This window comes from Ailuropoda melanoleuca, chromosome 19, assembly GCF_002007445.2.
Source record: "Ailuropoda melanoleuca isolate Jingjing chromosome 19, ASM200744v2, whole genome shotgun sequence".
Classification (NCBI taxonomy): Eukaryota; Metazoa; Chordata; class Mammalia; order Carnivora; family Ursidae; genus Ailuropoda; species Ailuropoda melanoleuca.
In genome coordinates this window covers 2,999,453-3,021,180 of record NC_048236.1, presented here as the reverse complement: position 1 = coordinate 3,021,180, position 21,728 = coordinate 2,999,453, and the positions used below count along the sequence as shown (strand labels likewise).

Genomic DNA, 21,728 nt, shown 5'->3' with positions numbered 1-21,728 from the left:
TGCTATGAGCCTGCTTCTTCCTCTCCCACTCCCCCTGCTTGTGTTCCCTCTCTCGCTGGCTGTCTCTATCTCTGTCGAATAAATAAATAAAATCTTTAAAAAAAAAAAAAAAATAGTGTTCTGTTAGGTGTGGCTATTCTCTGGCATATAAATACCCTAAGAACACATAGAGCTGTACGCCCCATGTGTTCAGGAGAAAGAGGGAAACAGTACTGATGGCAGCCTGTCTCCAGCTAAGTACAGAAATGCAAGGAAGTTTTAAAAATCACTACTACAACTCCTGAAACCAATATGGACTGTATATTAACTAAAATTTAAATTAAAAAAAAAAAATCACCAACTACATACATCCGCTTTCTAGGATTACTAGGCAATGTGAAATTTTAAAACACTGTGCTTTATTAACAGATACTAAAGATTAATGAAGGAGGAAGAGCTGGCCTCAAAAAAAAAAAAGAACCTACGAATTAATAAATGTAGACATGAAGCCACCTAATTAATCTGCTAATTTAGAATAAAGAAATCTCTAGAATCTACGCATTCAGGACTCAGTTTCAAGCTGTTTACCCTAAAAGAAACAAACCAAATCACATACTGTTCTCCTTCATAACATTTTCAAGGACAACGAGGTGAAAGGCTCACACTACTATATGAGTTACCTGCAGAATTCTATCTTGGGAAGCTGGTGTGCGAGGTGTTCGAAGAGCGATGCTGTTGTTGGTGACATTGTACTCAGACAAAAGAGTACTGGAGGCAGAGTTTGTTATGCCAGATTCCTCAGCAGTCTGACGTGCAATTTCACTTGCTTGGCCTACTTTCACAACCTCCTGGAGTTCTGCATCTGAAATCTAAAAAGACACAGTTATCACCATGCAGCAATATTTTAACTGGGAGAACATCATAGCTTAAAACTTAAACATTCCAGAAAGATGAATTGCTGAAGCTGTGTGTTGAGTACAGGGGTACTACTTTCTTTACATTTGTGGATTTGAAAATTTCTATGATAAAGTTTTTAAAAGTCTTCCCTACATAATATGGGGGGAAATTCCATATATGATATACTATCAAGCTGCAAAGTCTTATATTTCCATAAAGAAATTCTTTCAAACCAACTAACATATTAATAAACCAAGAACATAAAATAATCGTGTTTGTATAAAACTATCAAAGTGGGGGGGGGGACAGAAAACCAATTAAAATATCAGAGTCCACTGAGTCACAAGGTCCCTAAGAAAAATCAAAAGCTGTTATCTTGGTAATTTTACAAAAATAAGCATCCTAAGGAGAACTAAGACAAAAGCTACAGGCAAACTCTTAATTTACGAAATATCATTACTTGGAATGGCAGCATCTGACAAACTTATGTCACGTTTATGCCCAAGAACTTTGTTGATGCAGCCAGCACATCATGAGGAGAAAGAACCTCTTCTGTCACACGAGGTCCATCCCTCTGCTCCACTAAACTGCCCGATTCTACGGAGCTGTACTACTCAAAATAAAACAAGGGCTTATTCAAAACTCCCATGGTTTTGACCAACTATAATTAAGTCAAAGGAAGAGAGCCTGAATAAGCTGAATGAGGGTGTGTTTCTCTCTCTCTTCTCCACAATTCCCACATTACTTTTCACAGCCGTTGTTTCAAAAAGACAAGTATGACACGGTAAAACATTCCCCATAAGAACGCAGCCTAAGGGCGCCTGGGTGGCTCAGTCAGTCAAGTGCTTGACTCTTGATCTCAGCTCAGGTCCTAATCTCAGGGTCGAGAGTTCAAGCCCAGCACTGGGCTCCACGCTGGGCAGCACCAGGCTCCACACTGGTCTCGGAGCCTACTTTTTAAAAGGGGGAGGGGCGCCTGCGTGCCACGGTCCGTTAAGCCTCCAACTCTTGGTTTCAGTTCAGGTGATGATCTCAGGGTCGTGAGAAGGAGCCCAGATAGGACTCCGCACTCAGCACAGAGTCTGCTTGTCCCTCTACCTCCTACTCCGCCCGTCCCCCAACTCGTGCTCTCTCTCTCTAAAATACACGAAATCTTTAAAAAAAGAAAGCAGCCTGAAGTCCACAAAGCCAAATATCACCTTTATGCTAGTCAGCTACAATAAGAGGCCAGGAGCAATAACCTGTTTGCAAATTGCTAAGAGGTGACGATTTACTTACTAAACCATCACAGGAACAGTTTAAGGCCTGACAGAATAATTTATACAGAGAAATTGTTACTTATCGTACTGTATCACAGTAACTTATTTTTATGTGGCTCACCTATCACACTGTGAACTTCTTAAGGGCATCCAACACCTAGCAAAAGCCTGGCACATAAACCCTCAAACATCTGCTAAGGAAATGATAAACATATGAGTTCACACAATGAAAAAACTGCTTTTATCAGATTACCTGAGGGGCAGGAAGTACCAGTTTGCTTCTCTTTTTAGTAAATTCAGAAACACCACTAGTCTGAAGAATAGCTGATGGTAGATCAGATTCTTTTTTCCTTTTCAAATGCTGCTTGTCTTTTTTTCTGTCTCTTCCTTCTTTTTCACTATCATGAATCAAAGTAGATAAGAGATTTTGTAAAGTTACATATAATCAGTAACAGTAAAAGCCATATAAATACTCATACACTTTGAAAAAAATAATCCCATTCCTAAGAAAATAACTGCTAAAAAGAAAATCCAAATACATTAAGTTGTGCCCTACACCATAACTTACCCACTATATTCAAGAGGAATGCAGACTTAGAATAGCAATAGAATTATTAAGAAAATAAGATATAGTACTAACTTATGTACCAAACATTAAGCCTATATAAAGACTATAATGATAAGCAAAATGTTATGTATAATTTCAAAGGGAAAACAGAACTACTCCTATATCACAATACTCTTACAAAAGTACGTGTGCATACATATGAAAATGAAGACGACAAGCACAAAAAATGGGAAATAATAAGAACAGGGGGATGGGATTAAAACACTGAAATTTTAAATTTCCCTTTAAAACTGTTCTTCAGAGCACCTGGGGGTGCAGTCAGTTGAACGTCTGACTCTTGATTTTGGGTGAAGTCATGATCTCGGGGTCCTGGAATCGAGCCCCGCATAGGGTACCACACTCAGCGGGGAGTCTGTTTGCCCTCTCTCTCGGTTCCTGCTCCCACTCTCTCAAATAAACAAAATCTTTAAAAATCTGTTCTTCAATTGTTCACTATGATTCTTTTCTGTTCATTATGATTCTTTTTAATTCATAAATTTTTTAAAAGATATTTTAACTCCTAACAAATGGTTACAAACGCCAGGCTCGAGGCCACATTTTGAAAGCTCCAAGAATGCCTCCTCCCAGTCTGCATGTCAGCCCCATCTAGCCTGCCCCTTCCAGATGATCCTCTCCCACTTCAACCTCTTCATTTGCACAGGCTACCTAAAACAAGGTCTTAATTTGAGAAATCAATATAATGGAGTACATCCAAGAAAATCTTGTTTCACAGTGCCTGACATCTGATGTTTAGGACCAATTCATGTCAACGAAAATGAAAGGTCAGTGAGGGAGGAGAAAACTAAAACTCTTTGACAATCAGAAAAGGTTCTCCCCACAATACTCAGATGCAAGAATGGAGAAACCCTAAAAATCCCTAGAAATAGGCAAAATCCTCTGTACCCTTATACAAACATTTTATAAATACACTTACTTATCCCCATTAGGTAAAAAGATTTAAGTATGCACCAGTAACTTTTTTCTTTTAATTTCATTCTAAGAAAAACCAAGATAAAATTTTCACTAGAAAAGACAAAAAGAACCAGACCAGATTTTGACAGATTCCTTGGGCCATCAGTAAAATAACTAACCCGTTCACAAATGTATATAAACGTTAAGATGGTGACTCAGTGAGCAGACAGTACACTAAGAGCCAAGTGCTGACATTTCAGAGATGCAAACAGCCTTCTGTGCCAAAAACATGACAGCAAGGGTCACTGGTTTTCTCAGAAAGGTGAATCCAGTAAATAAATAAAAACACTATGTAGGCCACATTGTCCTAAATAATACAAATCTGGCTCTGACAAGGATAATGCATGGCCCGCCATAAAATTCTTACCACACTTCTTCATTTTCAAAATCAGAAAGGCAACTTACGATCTTAGTTCCCCATCAAGATCCTGTTGTCTTAATTTTCTGAAATCTGCATCAAGAGCCTGGTAGTTTTCCTCAGAAGTATCATAGAAACCAAGAGCAGGCTTTTTTTCAAATGGGATTTCGGCATTATAATCGACTCCTCTCTTCTTTTTTCTCTTCTTCTGAATTTCTATGCCAGCTGCTCGAAGTTCTCTTCTCTTCTGGAGGGCTGCAAGACGCCTGAAGAAAAAGATCACAGGATCACTTTGAAAATCACATACCATGGGGAAGGGATAGATCATCCAATAGAGTTAAGAAAACTACCTGGTTATACGGGGAAGAAATATTTATTTAAATCCTCACCTCACACCATTCACCAAAATAATGGGGGTTGGAATTCACCTTTTGATTTAAAGGTTACACACACAAGCAAAAAGAAAGCAAAAAGAAAAACCAGAAGGAACTACAAGTAAACATGTGTCTGATCTCTGGACGGGAATGTATTCACCTGATAGAAATTAAATAAAGGGGGGCGCCTGGGTGGCACAGCGGTTAAGCATCTGCCTTCGGCTCAGGGCGTGATCCCGGCGTTGTGGGATCGAGCCCCACATCAGGCTCCTCTGCTATAAGCCTGCTTCTTCCTCTCCCACTCCCCCTGCTTGTGTTCCCTCTCTCACTGGCTGTCTCTATCTCTGTCGAATAAATAAATAAAATCTTTAAAAAAAAAAAAAAAATTAAATAAAGGGCAACAGTAAAGATCAACAGCTTTGAATTTTTTTTTAGGATTTTAAGTAATTTCTACGTCCAACGTGGGGCTTCAACTCACAACCCCAAGATCGAGATGCATGATGCTCTACCAACTGAGCCAGGCGGTTGCCCCAACAGCTTTGAATTTTTAATTTTATATCTCTATAGCACTATTTTTTTAAATCATGAAACAAAATTGACAGGCAAGTAACAGGAAAAAACATTTGCAATTTAATACTGGCAATAGTTAGATATAAAGAATCTATGTAGGTTTTTTTATGTATGTTTTTTAATGTATCCTAAGGGGGAAAAAAAAGCAGAAGGAAATAAATAGTTCACTAAGGAAAAAAATGCAAACAACCAAAATGATGAAAGGTATACGTAGCTAAGAATCACAAATTAAATCAAGTACCATTTCTGCATATCTCATTAATAGTGTTCAGTTTTTTGTTTTGTTTTAATGGCAAGCATGCAAAAAGTGGATAGTCACGCACACTGGTAATGGAAAGTAAACTGGTATAGCTTTCCCCAAAGAGAAATTAGAAATATACATTAAAATTCCTAAAGTTTCTCATATTTTTTTAACAAAACAATTTCACTCCTCAGCCTTTGGCCTAAAGAAATAAATACCATGAACAAGGATTTAGCTACAAGACTTCACCAAGCACTGTTCATTAGCTGATAATTGGACACAATCTAGACATCTAATAGTAAGAAATTAGTTAAGAGCATTTATAGCATAGCTATAAGATAGGATATTACACAGCCATCTGTAAAACTTTTAAAAAACCTGTAAATCTACTCTGCCACGGAAAGATGCTAAAGACATACTGGTGTGTCAAAAATGTTACCAAGTTCACAGGGCAACATGTAAAAATTACATGCGTATCTATCAGTGAACATATGCATATAAGATGTGAAACATGTCCACCAAAATATTAACAGTAACAATCACTGGAGGTTGGAGTTTCATTTCACTTTACTTTTTCATTTTTTCCCATGATGCTATAATTTTAATGATTTAATGATGAGAAAAGTTATTTACAATATTAATGAAGAAAATTCAGTATGCAGAGCCTCATGCTGGAAGTTGCTCCTACATACTGACGAAAATTAGGGAAAAAAAAAAAAACTTTAAAAAGCTCTGGAAAAGAAAAATGTTTAAGTCTCTGGAAAGGATCCTAAGGAGATACAGCACATAAAGAAACATTTATTCAAGAAAATCTAAAAGAGGATTTCCACTACCTCCATGGTGACATCAGTCTGTACCTTTTTTTTTTTTTTAAGATTTTATTTGTTTATTTAACAGAGAGACAGCCAGTGAGAGAGGGAACACAAGCAGTGGGAGAGGAAGAAGAAGGCTTCCAGCAGAGTAGGGAGTCCAATGTGGGGCTCGATCCCAGCACTCCGGGATCACGCCCTGAGCTGAAGGCAGACACTTAATGACTGAGCCACCCAGGTGCCCCCAGTCTGTACTTTCTAATTGATTAAGTTCTTCTTTCCAGCTTATCTCTTTTTTTTTTTTTTTTAAGATTTTATTTATTGGGGCGCCTGAGTGGCACAGCGGTTAAGCGTCTGCCTTCAGCTCAGGGCGTGATCCTGGCATTATGGGATCGAGCCCCACATCAGGCTCCTCGGCTATGAGCCTGCTTCTTCCTCTCCCACTCCCCCTGCTTGTGTTCCCTCCCTTGCTGGCTGTCTCTATCTCTGTCAAATAAATAAAATCTTAAAAAAAAAAAAAAAGATTTTATTTATTTATTCGACAGAGATAGAGACAACCAGCAAGAGAGGGAACACAAGCAGGGGGAGTGGGAGAGGAAGAAGCAGGCTCACAGCAGAGGAGCCTGATGTGGGGCGATCCCACAACGCCGGGATCACGTCCTGAGCCGAAGGCAGACGCCTAACCGCTGTGCCACCCAGGCGCCCCTTTCCAGCTTATCTCTTAACTCAGGCAAAAGACCCTGCAGGCAAAGCAACCCCTGATGGGAATGGAAACTACTTCCTCAAACAATAAGGACTGCCCTGAGCCAGAGAGACCCTGCGTGATTGACTCCAAGACAGTGACGGACCTGCCCTTTCCTGCACACCTGCACATACCCGCTGACCTTTGTCCCACATTTTCGTTATATAAACCTGGAAATATTTTTCGGCACCTTGGACACAGTCTTAGAGATGCCAGTCCCTGTTCTCCCCACGAAGAGAGGAGTTTCACCACCAGTCTTCTCTCTGCCTTCGGATTTTGTCAGAAGCGAGTGGCCAGACCTGGTCTGTTGGGGACCCCCGGAGCCGGGTGCTCTTGTACACCTGTGCCCCAGCTCCAGTTTAAAAAAAGTGAAAGTCTGTGGTATCTGAATTAAGACCCACTTTCTCTTCTCTTACCCCCTCTCAGCTCTGGGAGATAGAAACTCTACTCCACACTGATGCAGCCAAAAACACAGGGTTCTCCCGCCCCTCCGGTTCTCCATAGGAGGGCTTTCACTCCAGGAGGGGCAGGGCATCAGCAATTCCCACCCTGCCTCCAGAAACCAGTTGCAGAGGCTAAATTCCATAAAGATTTGCCCAGAACCAGGGCCGCCTCCTTCTCCTACTCAGACAGAGGCTCTACCGTGGGTACAACGCTACTCAGAATACTGGTGCTCCAGGAAGGGGTCCTTGCCCCAGCTTGCGGGATGAGGCTTCCACAGGAAAAGCAAGCCATGGAGACCTGGGGCTGCGGCCCACACCGAGCACTCCTCCCCCGTGGTGGGGATGTCCTTCAGAGACAAACACACAAGAGAAATTGACTTAATTTGCCACAGAGTATGGAGAAAATGTTCAAGCCTAAGGGCACTCTCAAAAACGGTGGAACTTATGAAGGGTAACTGGGAAGACACTGGGAGAATCACTGAAGATACAGGCTAAACCGTAGGCCCACTAGTTTGCCAGAAAGAAACAAAGGAAGAAAAAAATGGGAGCGCCTTTCTGGGGTCAGAATACCAAACACTGACCTCAGAAACTATCCCTTCAAAGGAGCCCAAATTTAATTGGATCAGTTTGTTAGGGTAATTTATGCCCCACGACAAGGCTGAAAACAATATAGGAATCAGCTGGCAATTAGTAGAGTTTAAAAACTGGGTGTAGCCAGGGAAAAAGATGTCCAAGTATTGTCAAGACCGCATCCTCCCAGGGTGACTGTGGGCATACTCAGGACCGCACACCCCCACCCGTGAGGAGCAACATCAGAGGCTTTACGTTTCTGAGGAGAGGGAAGGAGAGAAGAGACTTCACTAAAATAACCCACCATCACTAAACAAACAAGCAAATAACAATAAGAAGTTAGGAGTGGGGAGAACATAGTACCCAGAAGTGCTACAATATATCATCTAAAGGGTCTAGTTCCCAACAAAAAAATTTGAGACATGCAAAGAAACAGGAAAGCATGACCCCATACACCAGAAAAAAAGCTGGCAACAGAAACTGCCAGTGAGAACAACCAGATGTCAGATTTAGTAGACAGACTTCAACAGAGCCATTCATGTTCAAAAACCAAAAGGAAACTGTGATTAAAAAAGCAAAGGGGGGCGCCTGGGTGGCACAGCGGTTAAGCGTCTGCCTTCGGCTCAGGGCGTGATCCCGGCATAACGTTATGGGATCGAGCCCCACATCGTGCTCCTCTGCTGTGAGCCTGCTTCTTCCTCTCCCACTCCCCCTGCTTGTGTTCCCTCTCTCGCTGGCTGTCTCTGTCAAATAAATAAATAAAATCTTTAAAAAAAAAAAAAAGCAAAGGAAGGTATGATGAAAATGCTGCATCAAATAAAGAAAATGAGTAAAGAGACAGAAATAAAAGAACCAAATACGAAGTGTGGAGTTGAAAAGTATAAAGCTAAAATGAAAACTTCCCTAGAAAGGCTCAACAGTAGGTGCGAACCAACAGAGAAATAAGCGAATTTACGGAAAGATGGGTCAAGATTACACAATCCAGAAAAAAAAGAGAAAAAGAAGAACAGAGCCTCACAGGTACATGGGGCATCATGAACTGCACCAACATATGCACAACAGGAATACCAAAAAAAGAGAAAAAGAATAAAATAGTCAAAGAAATAATGGCCAAATTTCCCCAAAATTCACTGAACCTACACATCCAGAATGATCAACAAACTCCAAGCCAGACACACATAAAGAAATCCGCAAGCAGAAACATGCTAAAAACACTACAAGCCAAAGCAAGGAGAAAATCTCGAAAGCAACAAGACAAAGATGATTTCATGGCTTACAAGGAACTCCAATTAGATTAACAGCTAACTTCTCATCAAAACAGCATATACAATATGATCCAAATTCATACAAATATTACTGTGTGTGTATATACACATAAACGTACCTCTGCATTGAAAGAAAGGTTTGTAAAGCAATTTCATTCTATAATAAAGGAAATAAAGACTTCAAATGACATCAGAAAACCTTTACAATATATAATGCTAAGTGAATAAAACCAAGCTATGTAGCATCTTATCAACCACTCCTGAAAGAGAAAATAGTACAACACGGGAGGAAAAGTGTATTACTTTTATAATCAATGAAAAGCTTTAAAACAGATCTGTAATTTAGCATTAAAGGAAATAGGCCTGCAATGTATTCTGCATACAAACCAATCTAATCTATAATAAGATACATGTACAACACAAGTTATTAAGAAATATAGATTCTACAAGAAAATCTATGGGATAGTACAGAATAAATTTCAATCTGCAAAACAGTACTTAAAGCAAGCAGTACCAGTTATACTGAGAGAGAAGCATCCTTGGCCCAATCTACATGGTTAAAGAGCTCAAAATATCTGGTCTCCAAACACCAACGGACAAAAATGAAAAAGTGAATTTTTTTCAACCCTACTCACATTACTTAACCTTTAATAGTGTACAAAAGAGAAAAATGAAACTGGGCAGAAAACTGAGCATCTCCTCTTGGTTTACTGTTCTAGGCCATTCAAACCCCCCTTAAGTAACTATTTTGGCCTAGTGACTGGCCAACTATGCCAACAAGCATCCTCAGGCATGAAAGAATCCTCCATCCCAGGATCTGGCACCTCAAAGTCACTACTGGGAAAACCATCAACACAATGCTAGTCATCGAGTCAGGAAGTACTTCCCAGTGTGGGGACCAAAAAAGGCAGCTGTGTAGGCTGAGGTTATTCCAATGCCTGAATTCCAAAAGCTAATATGCTCTTCCACAATTCAGATTTTCCCTTTATCCACTTCATCTTGGTTTCTGGGCCATTAGAAATCATGTCAATCACAGACCTAACCAAAAGGAAAAAGGAAGGGGAAAGTGGAGAAAACCTTGAACAGACAGCAATACTTAATTCCACTCACTTTTCAAATGAAAATTTCTATGAGAGCCTAAAATTTGGTTCAAGGCTCATTAACTCCTTCTACATTCAGCCAAGTTTCCTATTTCACAGCCAGTGCCTGCACAATACTATCAAGAAGAGTAAGTGGCAGTCACGCAAAAGTCACACAGCCTTGTGTGTCCTCTAGCCATCTGACTCCCAAGACGGCTACAACAAATGAGGCTCTCCTATGTTAACAGAACAAATTAACATACCAAGTGACTATCTGGGCATTACCTCTGCCAACATCTTTTACTTCTTACAGCATCTTTTTAAATACGTTTTTTTTTTTCCTGTATCTACTCTACAACAGTTGGGGGGAAAATAAGACTTTTCCAAAGTATGGGGGTGCCTGGCTGGCTCAGCTGGAGGAGCATGCGACTCTTGATCTTGGGGTTGTGGGTTCAAGCCCCACAGTGGGTGTAGAGATTACTAAAAAAATTGGAAGAAATCCACAAACAGAAACATCATGCTAAAAATGCTAAAAGCCAAAGACAAGGAGAAAATCTTGAAAGAAGCAAGAGAAAGATGAAACCATCTTTCATGGCTTACAAGGGAACTCCGACAATATTAGCAAACTTGTCACTGGACAATTCTAATTATTACTCACCCAACAAAGTTGATAAATCACAGTTTTAGTGGGTCTAAAAATGCACAGACTAATTGTTCAACTATAGACGGAAACAACCATACCTTGCTTCTTCCAATTGTTTCTCTCTTGCTTTCCTCTTGGCTTTCTTTCCCTGAGTATTTGCCAGGCGGGCTCTAGCTTCAGAAAGCATCTCAAGTTCATCTGCAAAAATAAAGAGAAGAAGAACTAAGTTCTCCAACAGAAGCAAGGTATGTGAGACACACTGTACTGCTTAAGAAGAGAAAAACCATAAATGTAATCATTTCATGGCATAGCATAATGGAAATAGCTTGGGTTTTGAAGTCAGAAAAACCGAAGTTAAAAACTAGGCCCACCACTTGCTAGCTATGTGACCCTGGATAATTTATTTACCCTCCCTAAGCATGTTTATCATCTTCAAAAAGAGAGTGACAAGTCCTATTTCACAGGAAGGTTGAGAAGAGCTAAGTAAAATATGACAGGTAGAGTATATTTATCATATATATACGTCCTTCATTACCATCAACTGACACAGCACCAATCATGAAAAACTATTATTAAAACTATTTAATTATAAAGAAATTGATAATCTCCATTAGATACACCTTTTTTCCCTCTATTTCTCTCTTCCAATACATTTCCATGGCTCCCACAATAAAACAGATACCTTTACTGATACCTTAGAGCAATTCCTATATAAGACTGTCCAGTGGAATCACAAGAAAACTTGTAAAAAAAACTCAAGATTCTAGAATTACCCCCTCCACACTCCAGCTTACTGACTCAGATCTCCTGGGGAGGCCCTGGTACCTGTGTTTTTAAAAGGTCACCAAATGACAATGATGCAGGTGGAAACCACTACCTTTAAAACTTTTAAATTTTAAAATCTCAACAAATAATCACCGAATGCTTCACAATTACCCTATGGGGTAAGATAATTATTATTCTCCATCTGGCAGGAAAGAGAAGCAAATCTCAGAAAGATTATATGACTTGCCTAAGGTCAAATAGCTAGTAAGTGGCAGATGTTGAGTCTAAAACCTAGTTCCATTGATTCTTGATTCAATGTCTGAAGAAGGGATCATAAGTCTGCCTCATAGTACTGCAGTGCTGCCTTTTCACAAAGACTAAATTACCTGCCTGAAGTCAAAGTAGTTAATAGGACTGGAACCCCAAATCCTGTCTTGTTGTCGCCACCTCTCTCCGTGTAATGGGAATGAGAAAACAGAAGCCTCAAGGGCTTACCACTAGGCTTTAGGAAATCTGTCTAGTAGTATTACTCTGCTTAATTTATTACATGAATTGAAAACTCAAAAGCTAAAGACACAGTGTCCAGAAAGAGCAATTACTCCGTTACAAAAGACTGGACACATTTAGAAAGCGACGAACAAATGCAAACAGAACTGGGGTTCTAAAAAAGTCAGAGAAGTTTAGAAAGAAACTCAAAGAGTTAAAAAGAGACTGGAGGAATCTATGGTTACCAAAGAAATAAATTCCTCAGGAGCATACACTCACCCTCATCCATATCAATTGGATCGGGCCTTGCTGGTTTTGTTTCTGGATTTGGATCTATTTCTCCAGGTTTAAGTTTTCGTGGATCATCCGTTGTTTCCTCTTCATTGTCTCTCTGTGCAGCTTTATCCCTAGAAAAAGGCCCAGAGAAGTTAGTCACACTATCACACCATTCAGTCTCAGAAATACCAGGTTTCCTAGCATCAGCATTCTCTTTCAAAAACCCAACAGATGGGCATTCACAAAATAAAGTGATTCTACTATTGCTTCACCTGAAAGAGATGGTATTAAAATTCTAATTTCAATGAGTGTTTCCATTCACTATGAAATACAATCCAAGCAGCTCCTTAATCACAAATGCAGGAAAGCTATACAAATAAACTTTTAATGAAGAACCAAGATGTCCTGGTTAACTCTCAGCAATGTGATTATGGATGACTATTTGGGTTTTTTTACGACTTTTCCCTCAGTTTTCTAGAATAAATATATATGATTTGTCTAACACGTTTAAATTATTCTTTTAAAGATATATAACAAGTATATAATTTTAATCCATCACATGAGACTTAGAGTATATAATTCAATACCTTTAGCTCCCTTCGTTTTACTCAGATCTGCAACTAAATGTTTAAAGACAGAGCATGCTAAAAGCTTATTCAGCCTCATTCAGACGATATACATATATTTTGATACTGCTTTTGGAAATTGACCTACAAAAGAAACTCATAGTGTTCCAAGCACTGGGCAGCTGTTCTTCCGATGATTGGTGCAATGGTCCTCCACTGAGTTGGCATCAACTTAGCCAAGTGTAAGAGTTTTTCTTCTTCTTCTCTGGACCATTCTGTTTTCTTAATGCTTGGATCCAGCCACTCATACCTATTAAAAAGATACCATTTTGTATGTTAAATCGGTCACCTAGCGCGAATATTCTATTTACACATTAGACAGACTAACCTCTAGAGTCCGAAAAAGACAAGCTAACTTTCAGCCTTCAATTATGAAAGCTGCTCTTTGTTCACAACAGAATGTTCATTATTTGGTTAACTTTACCCCAGTCAATATTCTCTAAGTCAACCAAATTCTACTGTATTTTAATTATCCAAGATTAATAATGCTTGAAAAAGGTAACCTAACTGAAACATGATCATATGCCTTCCTTCTCATCGTTTTCATTCATTTTACACTTTATTAGAGGTTTTGAAATTATCTGAAATAACACAGTAACACCTCACATTTTTAGTGCTTCTAGTTTTCAAAACACTGTCTCATACTTTGGTTCAGTTCCCACAACACCTTGGCTTACTTCAAGTATCTGACTTACACTCACTAAATGCTTTCAACATCTTATGTTTTATTTGGAGTTTTTAAATTTAAGTAAAACTACTATGCCATCCTCTATCTTTCCTATCACACCACCCAACCCACCTTTTCCATCCAGTCTACTTAGCTGGCAAATAAGATACAAGCCTTACTAAATATTGGGGCAGGAGCTTAGCTCCACTAAGAGAAAGAGAAATCAAAACTTCTTCAGGTGAGGACCATCTTTCTCTGTGGGATCCAATCTCTACATTCTGATCCTTTCTCCCACCCAGTGACTGGGAAATTAAGTCACTCTTATACAATCCAAAATATGATCCTAGTACCACATGGGTCAAGGCTGGGGCCAGATCACCCATGCCAAGGGCTTAATGTGTCCACTACCCAGTGACTTAAAAGGGGACACCACAGGTGCAGTGTTGGGTTAAGTTATATTCTGAGGTAGCAAAAATACAATATTTCAACTGTTATTATGGCACCTGGGTGGCTCAGTCGGTTGAGCAACTGCCTTCGGCTCAGGTCTTGATCCCAGGGTCCTGGGATCAAGCCTACACTGCGCTCCCTGCTCAGCAGGGAGTCTGCTCCTCCGTCTGCTCCTCCCCCTGCTCAGGCTTGCTCTCTCACTCTTGCTCTCTCTCTGAGAGAAATAAAATCTTTAAAAAAAAAAAAACAGTATTTCAACTATTAGAAAACTAGACTAACTGTGAGCTAGCCTAGAAAATTACCATTATTTATCATTAATTTCTTTGGGAAAGTAAGTTCTAAATCAACTTACAAACTTTTGGAATGCAATCCATTTACAAACTGGGGTCTATCAGTACTAAAAGTAAATTTATTTTATGCTTCACAAAACACTCTCAAGCACATTAACTGGTTTGAACCTCATATTTCCATCAGTTAAGGCCAACTATTATTATTCCAATTGGGAGAAAACAGGGACAAGAAAGAGGGGATAGAAAAATGGCTTGCCTAAAATCACACAGGAAGCAAGTGACAGCTAAGGTTTAAATCTAAATTCCCATCTCCCACTCCATACTTTCTGTTCTATCACACTGCCTGCTTTCTTTGGCAAGGTTCAAAGAACTGACATTTTCCTCATCATAATTAAGGTCGCTTTCTGCTTTCCACTCATTAAGTGGTACATACCATCTGGCTTTGCACTGCTTTGCTGATTTTCTATGCAGCAGTGAGGCAATCCTAGACCACTGGTTTTTTCCATATTTCATTACCGCTGCTTTCAGAATTTCATCCTAAAAAAATTGTCGAAGAAAAACAATATATTCAATCACAAAATTCCAAGTGAGAAAAGAAAAAATTTAAATTAACTCTGACAGGATTGCTAGGGAGAAAGAGAAAATCATACACACACACACACACACACACACACACCCTAGGTGGGGGGGGGGGAAGTACAAAAACTTCAATTACTATAATAAACAACAAACGAGAATTGGCAAAATGCAAAAAATTAAGAAGAAATCCCTCAGAAGGACATCCTACACTTCCTTATACACAAACCCTGCCCCACCCCAATAAACTGGGAGTATAGCCCAATCTGAGAAAGCCTACCTGGCTGTGATTAACAAAAAGTACTCTCCAATGTTTGACTGTTACCCTCCTCAAAAGGATACAACTCAATCATCTATTCATTCATTCAAAAAACATTTCCTGAACACCCACCTTGTACCAGGTCTGGCATACTTAGGAAAAGAGAATGAAATAGGCCTTAACCAGCCCTCAAGAAGCAAGTCAAGACTCTGGTGAATCCATTATCCACTCCAGTTTACAAATATCACTTTTTCTCCAGTCCCATAACCCCTGCTTTGACTCAAAATTCCACATTTCAGGTCTGACCTAGGAATTAAGTATTTCTTCCCTACCACACCAGTCAGTTCTTCCTCCATGCTCTAGTTATTATTTCACCAGAAGACCCATTCTGATATGGAATTCACCAATTCCAAGGGAATCCAGAAAGGTAAGCTACAGACCCCAAGGATAAGAGAGCAATAGATGAATGCACTTGGGGCATTTTACTTTTAGGCTTTTTTCCACACTTGAAATACATGTGTCATACATGAGCCATTCCACACCCCCAACCCCCCCCCACCATCATCAGAGATTTAAAAAGACTGCAGGGCTTTGGCCACTACACAGGAATCCTGCTGTGACTTAATTTTGTACATCTGTCTCTCCCCCAGAAGTCATCTCTTCTCCAATTTAAACAGCCTAGTTCCCTCTGTGCAAACTGTGAGACAAGGATGTCAGCGATTTTACGTGTAACTTTGTTACAATGCTAGACTTAAACACATCTTCAACTAAATACATAGAGCAATTATCCAGCCCACTGGATTTATTCAGTAAATATTTGCCAAACAACCTATTTCATGTTTGTTACTGTCCTAAATTCTAGGGATTCCAAGACCTGGTCCTCTCCCAGTGCTGTCTGCTGGGAAAATGCAATATCAACTAGCAATTTCTGAAAACTCCTGTGTGCCAGACTCTGTTCTAAATGTTGACTCATTTAATCCTCAAAAGATGATGATGATGATGATGATGATGATGATTCCCATTAAAAAACTGAGGCTCTGAGAGGTTAAGAAATTTACCAGCATCACACAGAAGATTGTGATGCTTGCAAAAGGGTAAAGCAAGACGTGCCATGGGACCACTGGGGCTGTAACTTATTTTTACAGAATAACTGAGCAAAAACTCCAAGAGTTTCTGAACTGGTTTTGAAGGATGGTCAGAAAGATATCAAGCAGTAGGAGGACATTCCAAGAAGGCACCAGAAGTAAAAAGACACTGCGTAAAAAGAATGTGCTCAGGAAGCTGACAAACTCAGCGCACTCTGAACACAAACTACACCAAAATCTTAATTGTATTTGACTCCTTCACCTCTGCCCTTCGGTTAGCCATTGGCATCATCCACTGCGTTTCTGGAAGCAAAGAGACTACTGTAGGCAGTTCGTCCTATCTGGCTTCTATCCTGGCTGAGGCGGAGTGACAGGAAGAGACAGGCCTTGGATATGTCGTGACAACAGACAAGTTATGCCATGATAACAGATAACAAGAGGGTTGCGGGCATAAACGGGCCCTGAACTTAGCACTCAAGCTGCTTCCCTCTGCAAGGAAGTCAACGAAGAAACAAAGTTGTGGCCACAGCACTTCCCTATATTTGAGTTATCAGAGAAGCACTGTGCCCGGGCTGAGGGGCGGAGGTGTGCCAGATTACCAACTCTCACTGATGTCCTGCCCCGCCCCCTCTACACTGCGAGTTCCTCCAGGGCGGGGGCGCGTCCTCGATTCAACAAATATTCACTAAGGGCCTAAAACGTGACTCGCACGTCCAGTGGTTAAATCACAGTCCCTGTCCTTGGGGTGCTCAAATAACGCAGGGCCGGACACCAGATTAAGACCCCGAGGGTCCGCCCCGCGGTTCCCCCCCCCACTACGCAGACCCCCGCAGGGCATCCTCCTCGCCTCCCCGACCTCCGCGCGCGTGCGCATAAACTGCCGAAGGGGGCGGAGGGCAGCGGACGGCGGGAAAAGGGGACTTACCTCGGTATTCCTCCACACGCCCCCCTTGATCATAATTCGAGGCATCTTGGCTGCGGGGTGTCTCGGCAAGCAGCCGAGAGAAGCTTCACGAAAGTAGTAACGGCGCTGCGGCCACGGGACCTAAGGCCGCCACTTCCTCCAAGCGCGACCTTCTGGTTTAAAGAGATCTGCGCAAGCGTAAGGCTGGGGTGGGGTGGGGGAACAGAGTAGCAAGTCTCGCGAGATCCCTGTTGCTGAAAGGAATAAGTGCCTTGCTGTTAAAGCTTTAGTCTAGGAAGACTGACAGAAAACCATCAAACCCCCTTGGCTAAAGCGCCCTACGCCGCGCGCATGCCCAAAACAGGTTGGAGGAAACCACGGCTCTCGCGAGTTATCGCCGGTGGCTCTTAGTAGGCAAGGTTGTGGTGGGGTTGATCGTGACGTCACCTAGTGGCGAAGCGAGGGAACATATGCGTGCAGAATCGGCCCCGCTGCTCTAAGAAGAGCTTTAATTTATTAATTTAGCACTTTACTAGGCATTTAACTAATAGGAATTTGTTCGCAGAATACCCAGGAAAAGGAAAAAGCTTATTTAAGCTTAATTTTTTTAATCTGTAAAATAGAGGTAATAGTATAGCAATCTCATAGGGCTGTCCTAAAGATTAAATGGGATCCTAAAGCTAGCCCAATATCTGATATATAATAACTGCGCCCAAAAGTGGCAGCTGTTGTTACAAGAAGGACAACCCCAGATGATCGGTGATTGTCCCAGAAACCTGTAAAAATGTCTTGCCATACGTCGCTTACTCAGTCTATGTGGAATGATAAAGAGTTACCATTGATAGGCACTGGTATTAGACAAACTCGGATTGGATTGAAATCTTGGCTCTCTCATCAGCTTGGGTAATAACCTTGCTGAGTCTCAGTATCCTCATCTGAAAAGTGGCATTAAAGCCTCCTCATAAATTTGGGTGGCAAATTAATTGAGACATACCTAAAACCCAATGGGGTAGAGATTGTCAAACTGCCATTCTACCTCCCAGGGACTCACTCGGTGCCCTTTGCCATTTCAAAACATTCCCTTGGTGCCAGCCCTGGAAGGTATGAAAATATTTCATGGACTGGGAAACATCTGAGTATTTATATAATGCCTTCCTCTTTATATTTCTTCATTTCTTCATTTGCCTTTTCTGGAAAAGCTACAGAATTTTCAGATTACATTTTTGTTAAATTTTTTTGCCTTGAAATGGGAAGTTGTACCAATAAAATCACTACGTTGTTGAGAGAAAGCAATGTTGGCTTATGAAGAATATGCAGACTTGTCCATGTAAGATCTCAGTCCACTCTTACCTCTGCTATCAACTGTCTGTGTAACTGGTGACAAGCCATTTTCTATCTCTGGACCTCTGTTTGCAATGCTTCTCTATAGATTGTGTGACCATTACCTCCCGCCCACCCCAGCCCCCATCATTCACTCAGTTACTGTGGTTACCGCGTCTCGCTCTTTCTTACTCTCTCTTCTCTCTCTCTCTCTCTCTCTCTCTCTCACACACACACACACACACACACACCCCCCACACTGGCCATTTGATTGATCTGATCAAAGCCAAACCAATTAAGTCTCCTCCCCGGGAATTTTAACACTGGAACGCAGAAGAGGCCAGTCTCTCTACTGGCCAATGCATCTCTAACATGTGACACCCAGGAGTTGTCTGTCACCACATTTCTGTATGATGTAGACTAAGAAGGGAATAAAGCAAGTTCCAGGTGGATTGAGAGAAGCTGAGAGGAGAGTATTAAAAAATAGAGGTAGGGGGCGCCTGGGTGGCACAGCGGTTAAGCATCTGCCTTGGGCTCAGGGTGTGATCCTGGCGTTGTGGGATCGAGCCCCACATCAGGCTGTTCTGCTATGAGCCTGCTTCTTCCTCTCCCACTCCCCCTGCTTGTGGTTCCCTCTCTCGCTGGCTGTCTCTATCTCTGTCGAATAAATAAATAAAATCTTAAAAAAATAAATAAATAAATAAATAATAAAAAATAGAGGTAGGTCCTGACTATGACGGAGTCCCTGGATCCAGTATGTTCCTCTGTCTTAGGTGCATCCCTGTTCTTGAGTTATGATTAGTTCCCTTTCTGACTTTAGCCAGTTGGAGTTGGGTTTTTATTATTTGTAAGCAAGATTCCTAACAAATCAGAGTTGGACCCGTCCTCTCTCAAGAGCCATTTCAGATCTGACATCACAAGTGTCCATGATGATGGCTTCTCCTCACTCAGGACCACCTTTACCCTACATGTAAACCTCTGTACCAACTAGAAAAAGGTGCTTCCTCTTCGAGGCACTTTATTAACACTGCTGGAATTGTCACAAAATACTGATGTTTTGGAAACAAGAGATCTACTACAAGAAAGTGAGATCTACCATGTCTATGATGTAAATAGTGCCCCCTAGGGACAGAGCAGCCCTGTCAAATGTCCTCCAAGCCACCCTTGAACATGCACACTGCATGTCTCACTTAAGGATTCAGAAAATGCAACATCATGCCAGTTCCGGGATGTCTAAAAACAGACCGCATAGCCATGAACACAAGAGGCTATCCTTCAACATGGCATGGATTGGCCAGCACCCCCACCATATCACCTCAACCTCATCAGCCAGGACTTGGGACCCCCACAAAGAGGCCATCACCACCCCAGGGGCTGCCAAGGATCTCTGACATGACAGCCATAAGGAGCAGCCATCATCAAGCAACCAGACTATATAGTCAGTCACTGTGATCTTTAGGAAAGTAAGGGGTCATTTCTAAAGAGAGACTTAATGAGAAAGAGGCTCCACTTCTTCCTCACTCATCCACATATGTTTCCGCAGAGCACTGGCTGCAGGGGGATACTCCAAGTTTTTTATAATTATTTGAATTTGAAAAAAGCAGCATGCTCTGTCCACTCCCTTTTACACAGTTGCCAAAATCAAAGCCAGTATAGAAGTTGTAAGATGAAGAAACCTGTTTCTCCCTGTCGTGGGTTAAATTGCGCACCCCAAACAAATATGTTCCAGGTCCTAATCCCTGACACCTGTAAACATGACCTTATTTGGAAATCGTCTCTGTAAATGTATCAAGTTAAGATGAGGTCATACTGGAGTAGGGTGGACCTTAATCCAATGACTGGTGTCTTTATAAGAAGAGAAGAGGGGTAGACACACAGGGAGAACCCTATATGAAGAAGAAGGCGAAGGTTGGAATGAATGATGCATCTATAAGTCAAGGAAAGCCAAGGATGGCCAGCAACACCGGAACTAAGAGAGAGGCATAGAATATCTTCTCCCTTTGAGCACGCAAGCATGAACCAATTTTGCTGACACCTTGATTTCGGACTTCCAGCCTCCTGAACTGTGAGTGAATAAATTCCTCTTATTGCAAGCCACCCACTTTGCAGTACCTTGTTACTGTAGCCCTAGGAAATGAATATACTCCCTTTTTAATATAGCATTTCCAAACTAATGTGACCCTGGAAACCTTTCTTCTATAATATCTATTGATATTTAAGAAACACAACTGGGGAAACTCTTGCCCAGGAAAAAGAAGCTGGAGTCCATCCAGTTACAAAGGAGTAACAAGAGATGTTAGCAGGAGGGTTTGTTGGTTGCATTGTCCTCTGTTTTCCCACCTCTCATTCCTTCCTGAGGAGCTGGCTCTGACTGAGCCAACTTTGCTTAGCCAAGAAAACAATCGAAATTCTAGTTTCCTTCTTGTTTTTACCATCAAATTGTACAGGAAAGGGCTAAAGCTAGGGTCAGAAACCTGTGACAATACCAAAGCATTAGGGGCAGGGGATAGCCACCCTCAAAATCTTCATCATCTCCCCAAATAAACAGATGGAATTTCAGTAGGAACACTGTGCTACTTTGCGAATATAATTTCAAGACAAAACCTCTAGCCCTACCCTGTCTACCAGATTGTTACCCCTAAGCCTCTCCCTTCCATTTAGAAATTCCTTAGCTAATGCAGGGAGGGGCTAATGTCTGAGTAGAAATGGAATTCCATGCACCCTAAATGCTAGTAATTCATACCATAATGTTAAATTGGCTTGGATTTCACCTGCTGACACTACTTTGTGATGGATCTAGTTGTAGTTTTTAATTTTTTTTTCCTCAGGTGCTTATATTCATTATTTCTAGGGAGTCCCCTGTGTCCTGAGATGGCAGTGTTCCCGAAGACGTTTTGTTTTTTCTCAGGCCACAGAGGCTCAACAGTCTTTCTGAGCTTATTTCTCAGTTTGGGATCAATATTCTGATCAGGTAATTTATATCTAGACCCTGCATCCACACGGCACAGACTTGGGATTTATATTTCTCAAAAAAGACTTTTCTATGCTTATGCACCCCAGACCCATATACCCAACAGCATCCCAAACAGTTCCACTTGTGTCACAGCTTCCTCAAATTCAGCTTCCCAAAATTGAGCTCCTCCATAAAGCCTATACTTGTCCAGCATTCCTTATTTCAGTAAATAGTACTGGGCTGCCATGTATGGTGGTATGAGTAGT

The 21,728-nt window shown here is 41.1% G+C and overlaps 1 protein-coding gene across 1 annotated transcript in view; it reads right to left on the bottom strand.

Moving 5' to 3' along the window:
• The window catches only part of CDC5L (cell division cycle 5 like), a 45,700-nt gene extending 28,176 nt beyond the window's left edge, over positions 1–17,524 (bottom strand). Inside the window, exons 1-8 of the mRNA XM_002914454.4 lie at positions 17,211–17,524; positions 14,799–14,902; positions 13,050–13,211; positions 12,339–12,466; positions 10,907–11,006; positions 4,120–4,338; positions 2,389–2,533; positions 660–848 (exon numbers count right to left, since the gene is read on the bottom strand). Coding sequence (XP_002914500.1) covers positions 660–848; positions 2,389–2,533; positions 4,120–4,338; positions 10,907–11,006; positions 12,339–12,466; positions 13,050–13,211; positions 14,799–14,902; positions 17,211–17,255 — 1,092 coding nt within the window. The 5' untranslated portion in view covers positions 17,256–17,524. The remainder of the gene's footprint in view (positions 1–659; positions 849–2,388; positions 2,534–4,119; positions 4,339–10,906; positions 11,007–12,338; positions 12,467–13,049; positions 13,212–14,798; positions 14,903–17,210) is intronic.
• Between the last annotated feature and the right edge of the window lie 4,204 nt (positions 17,525–21,728).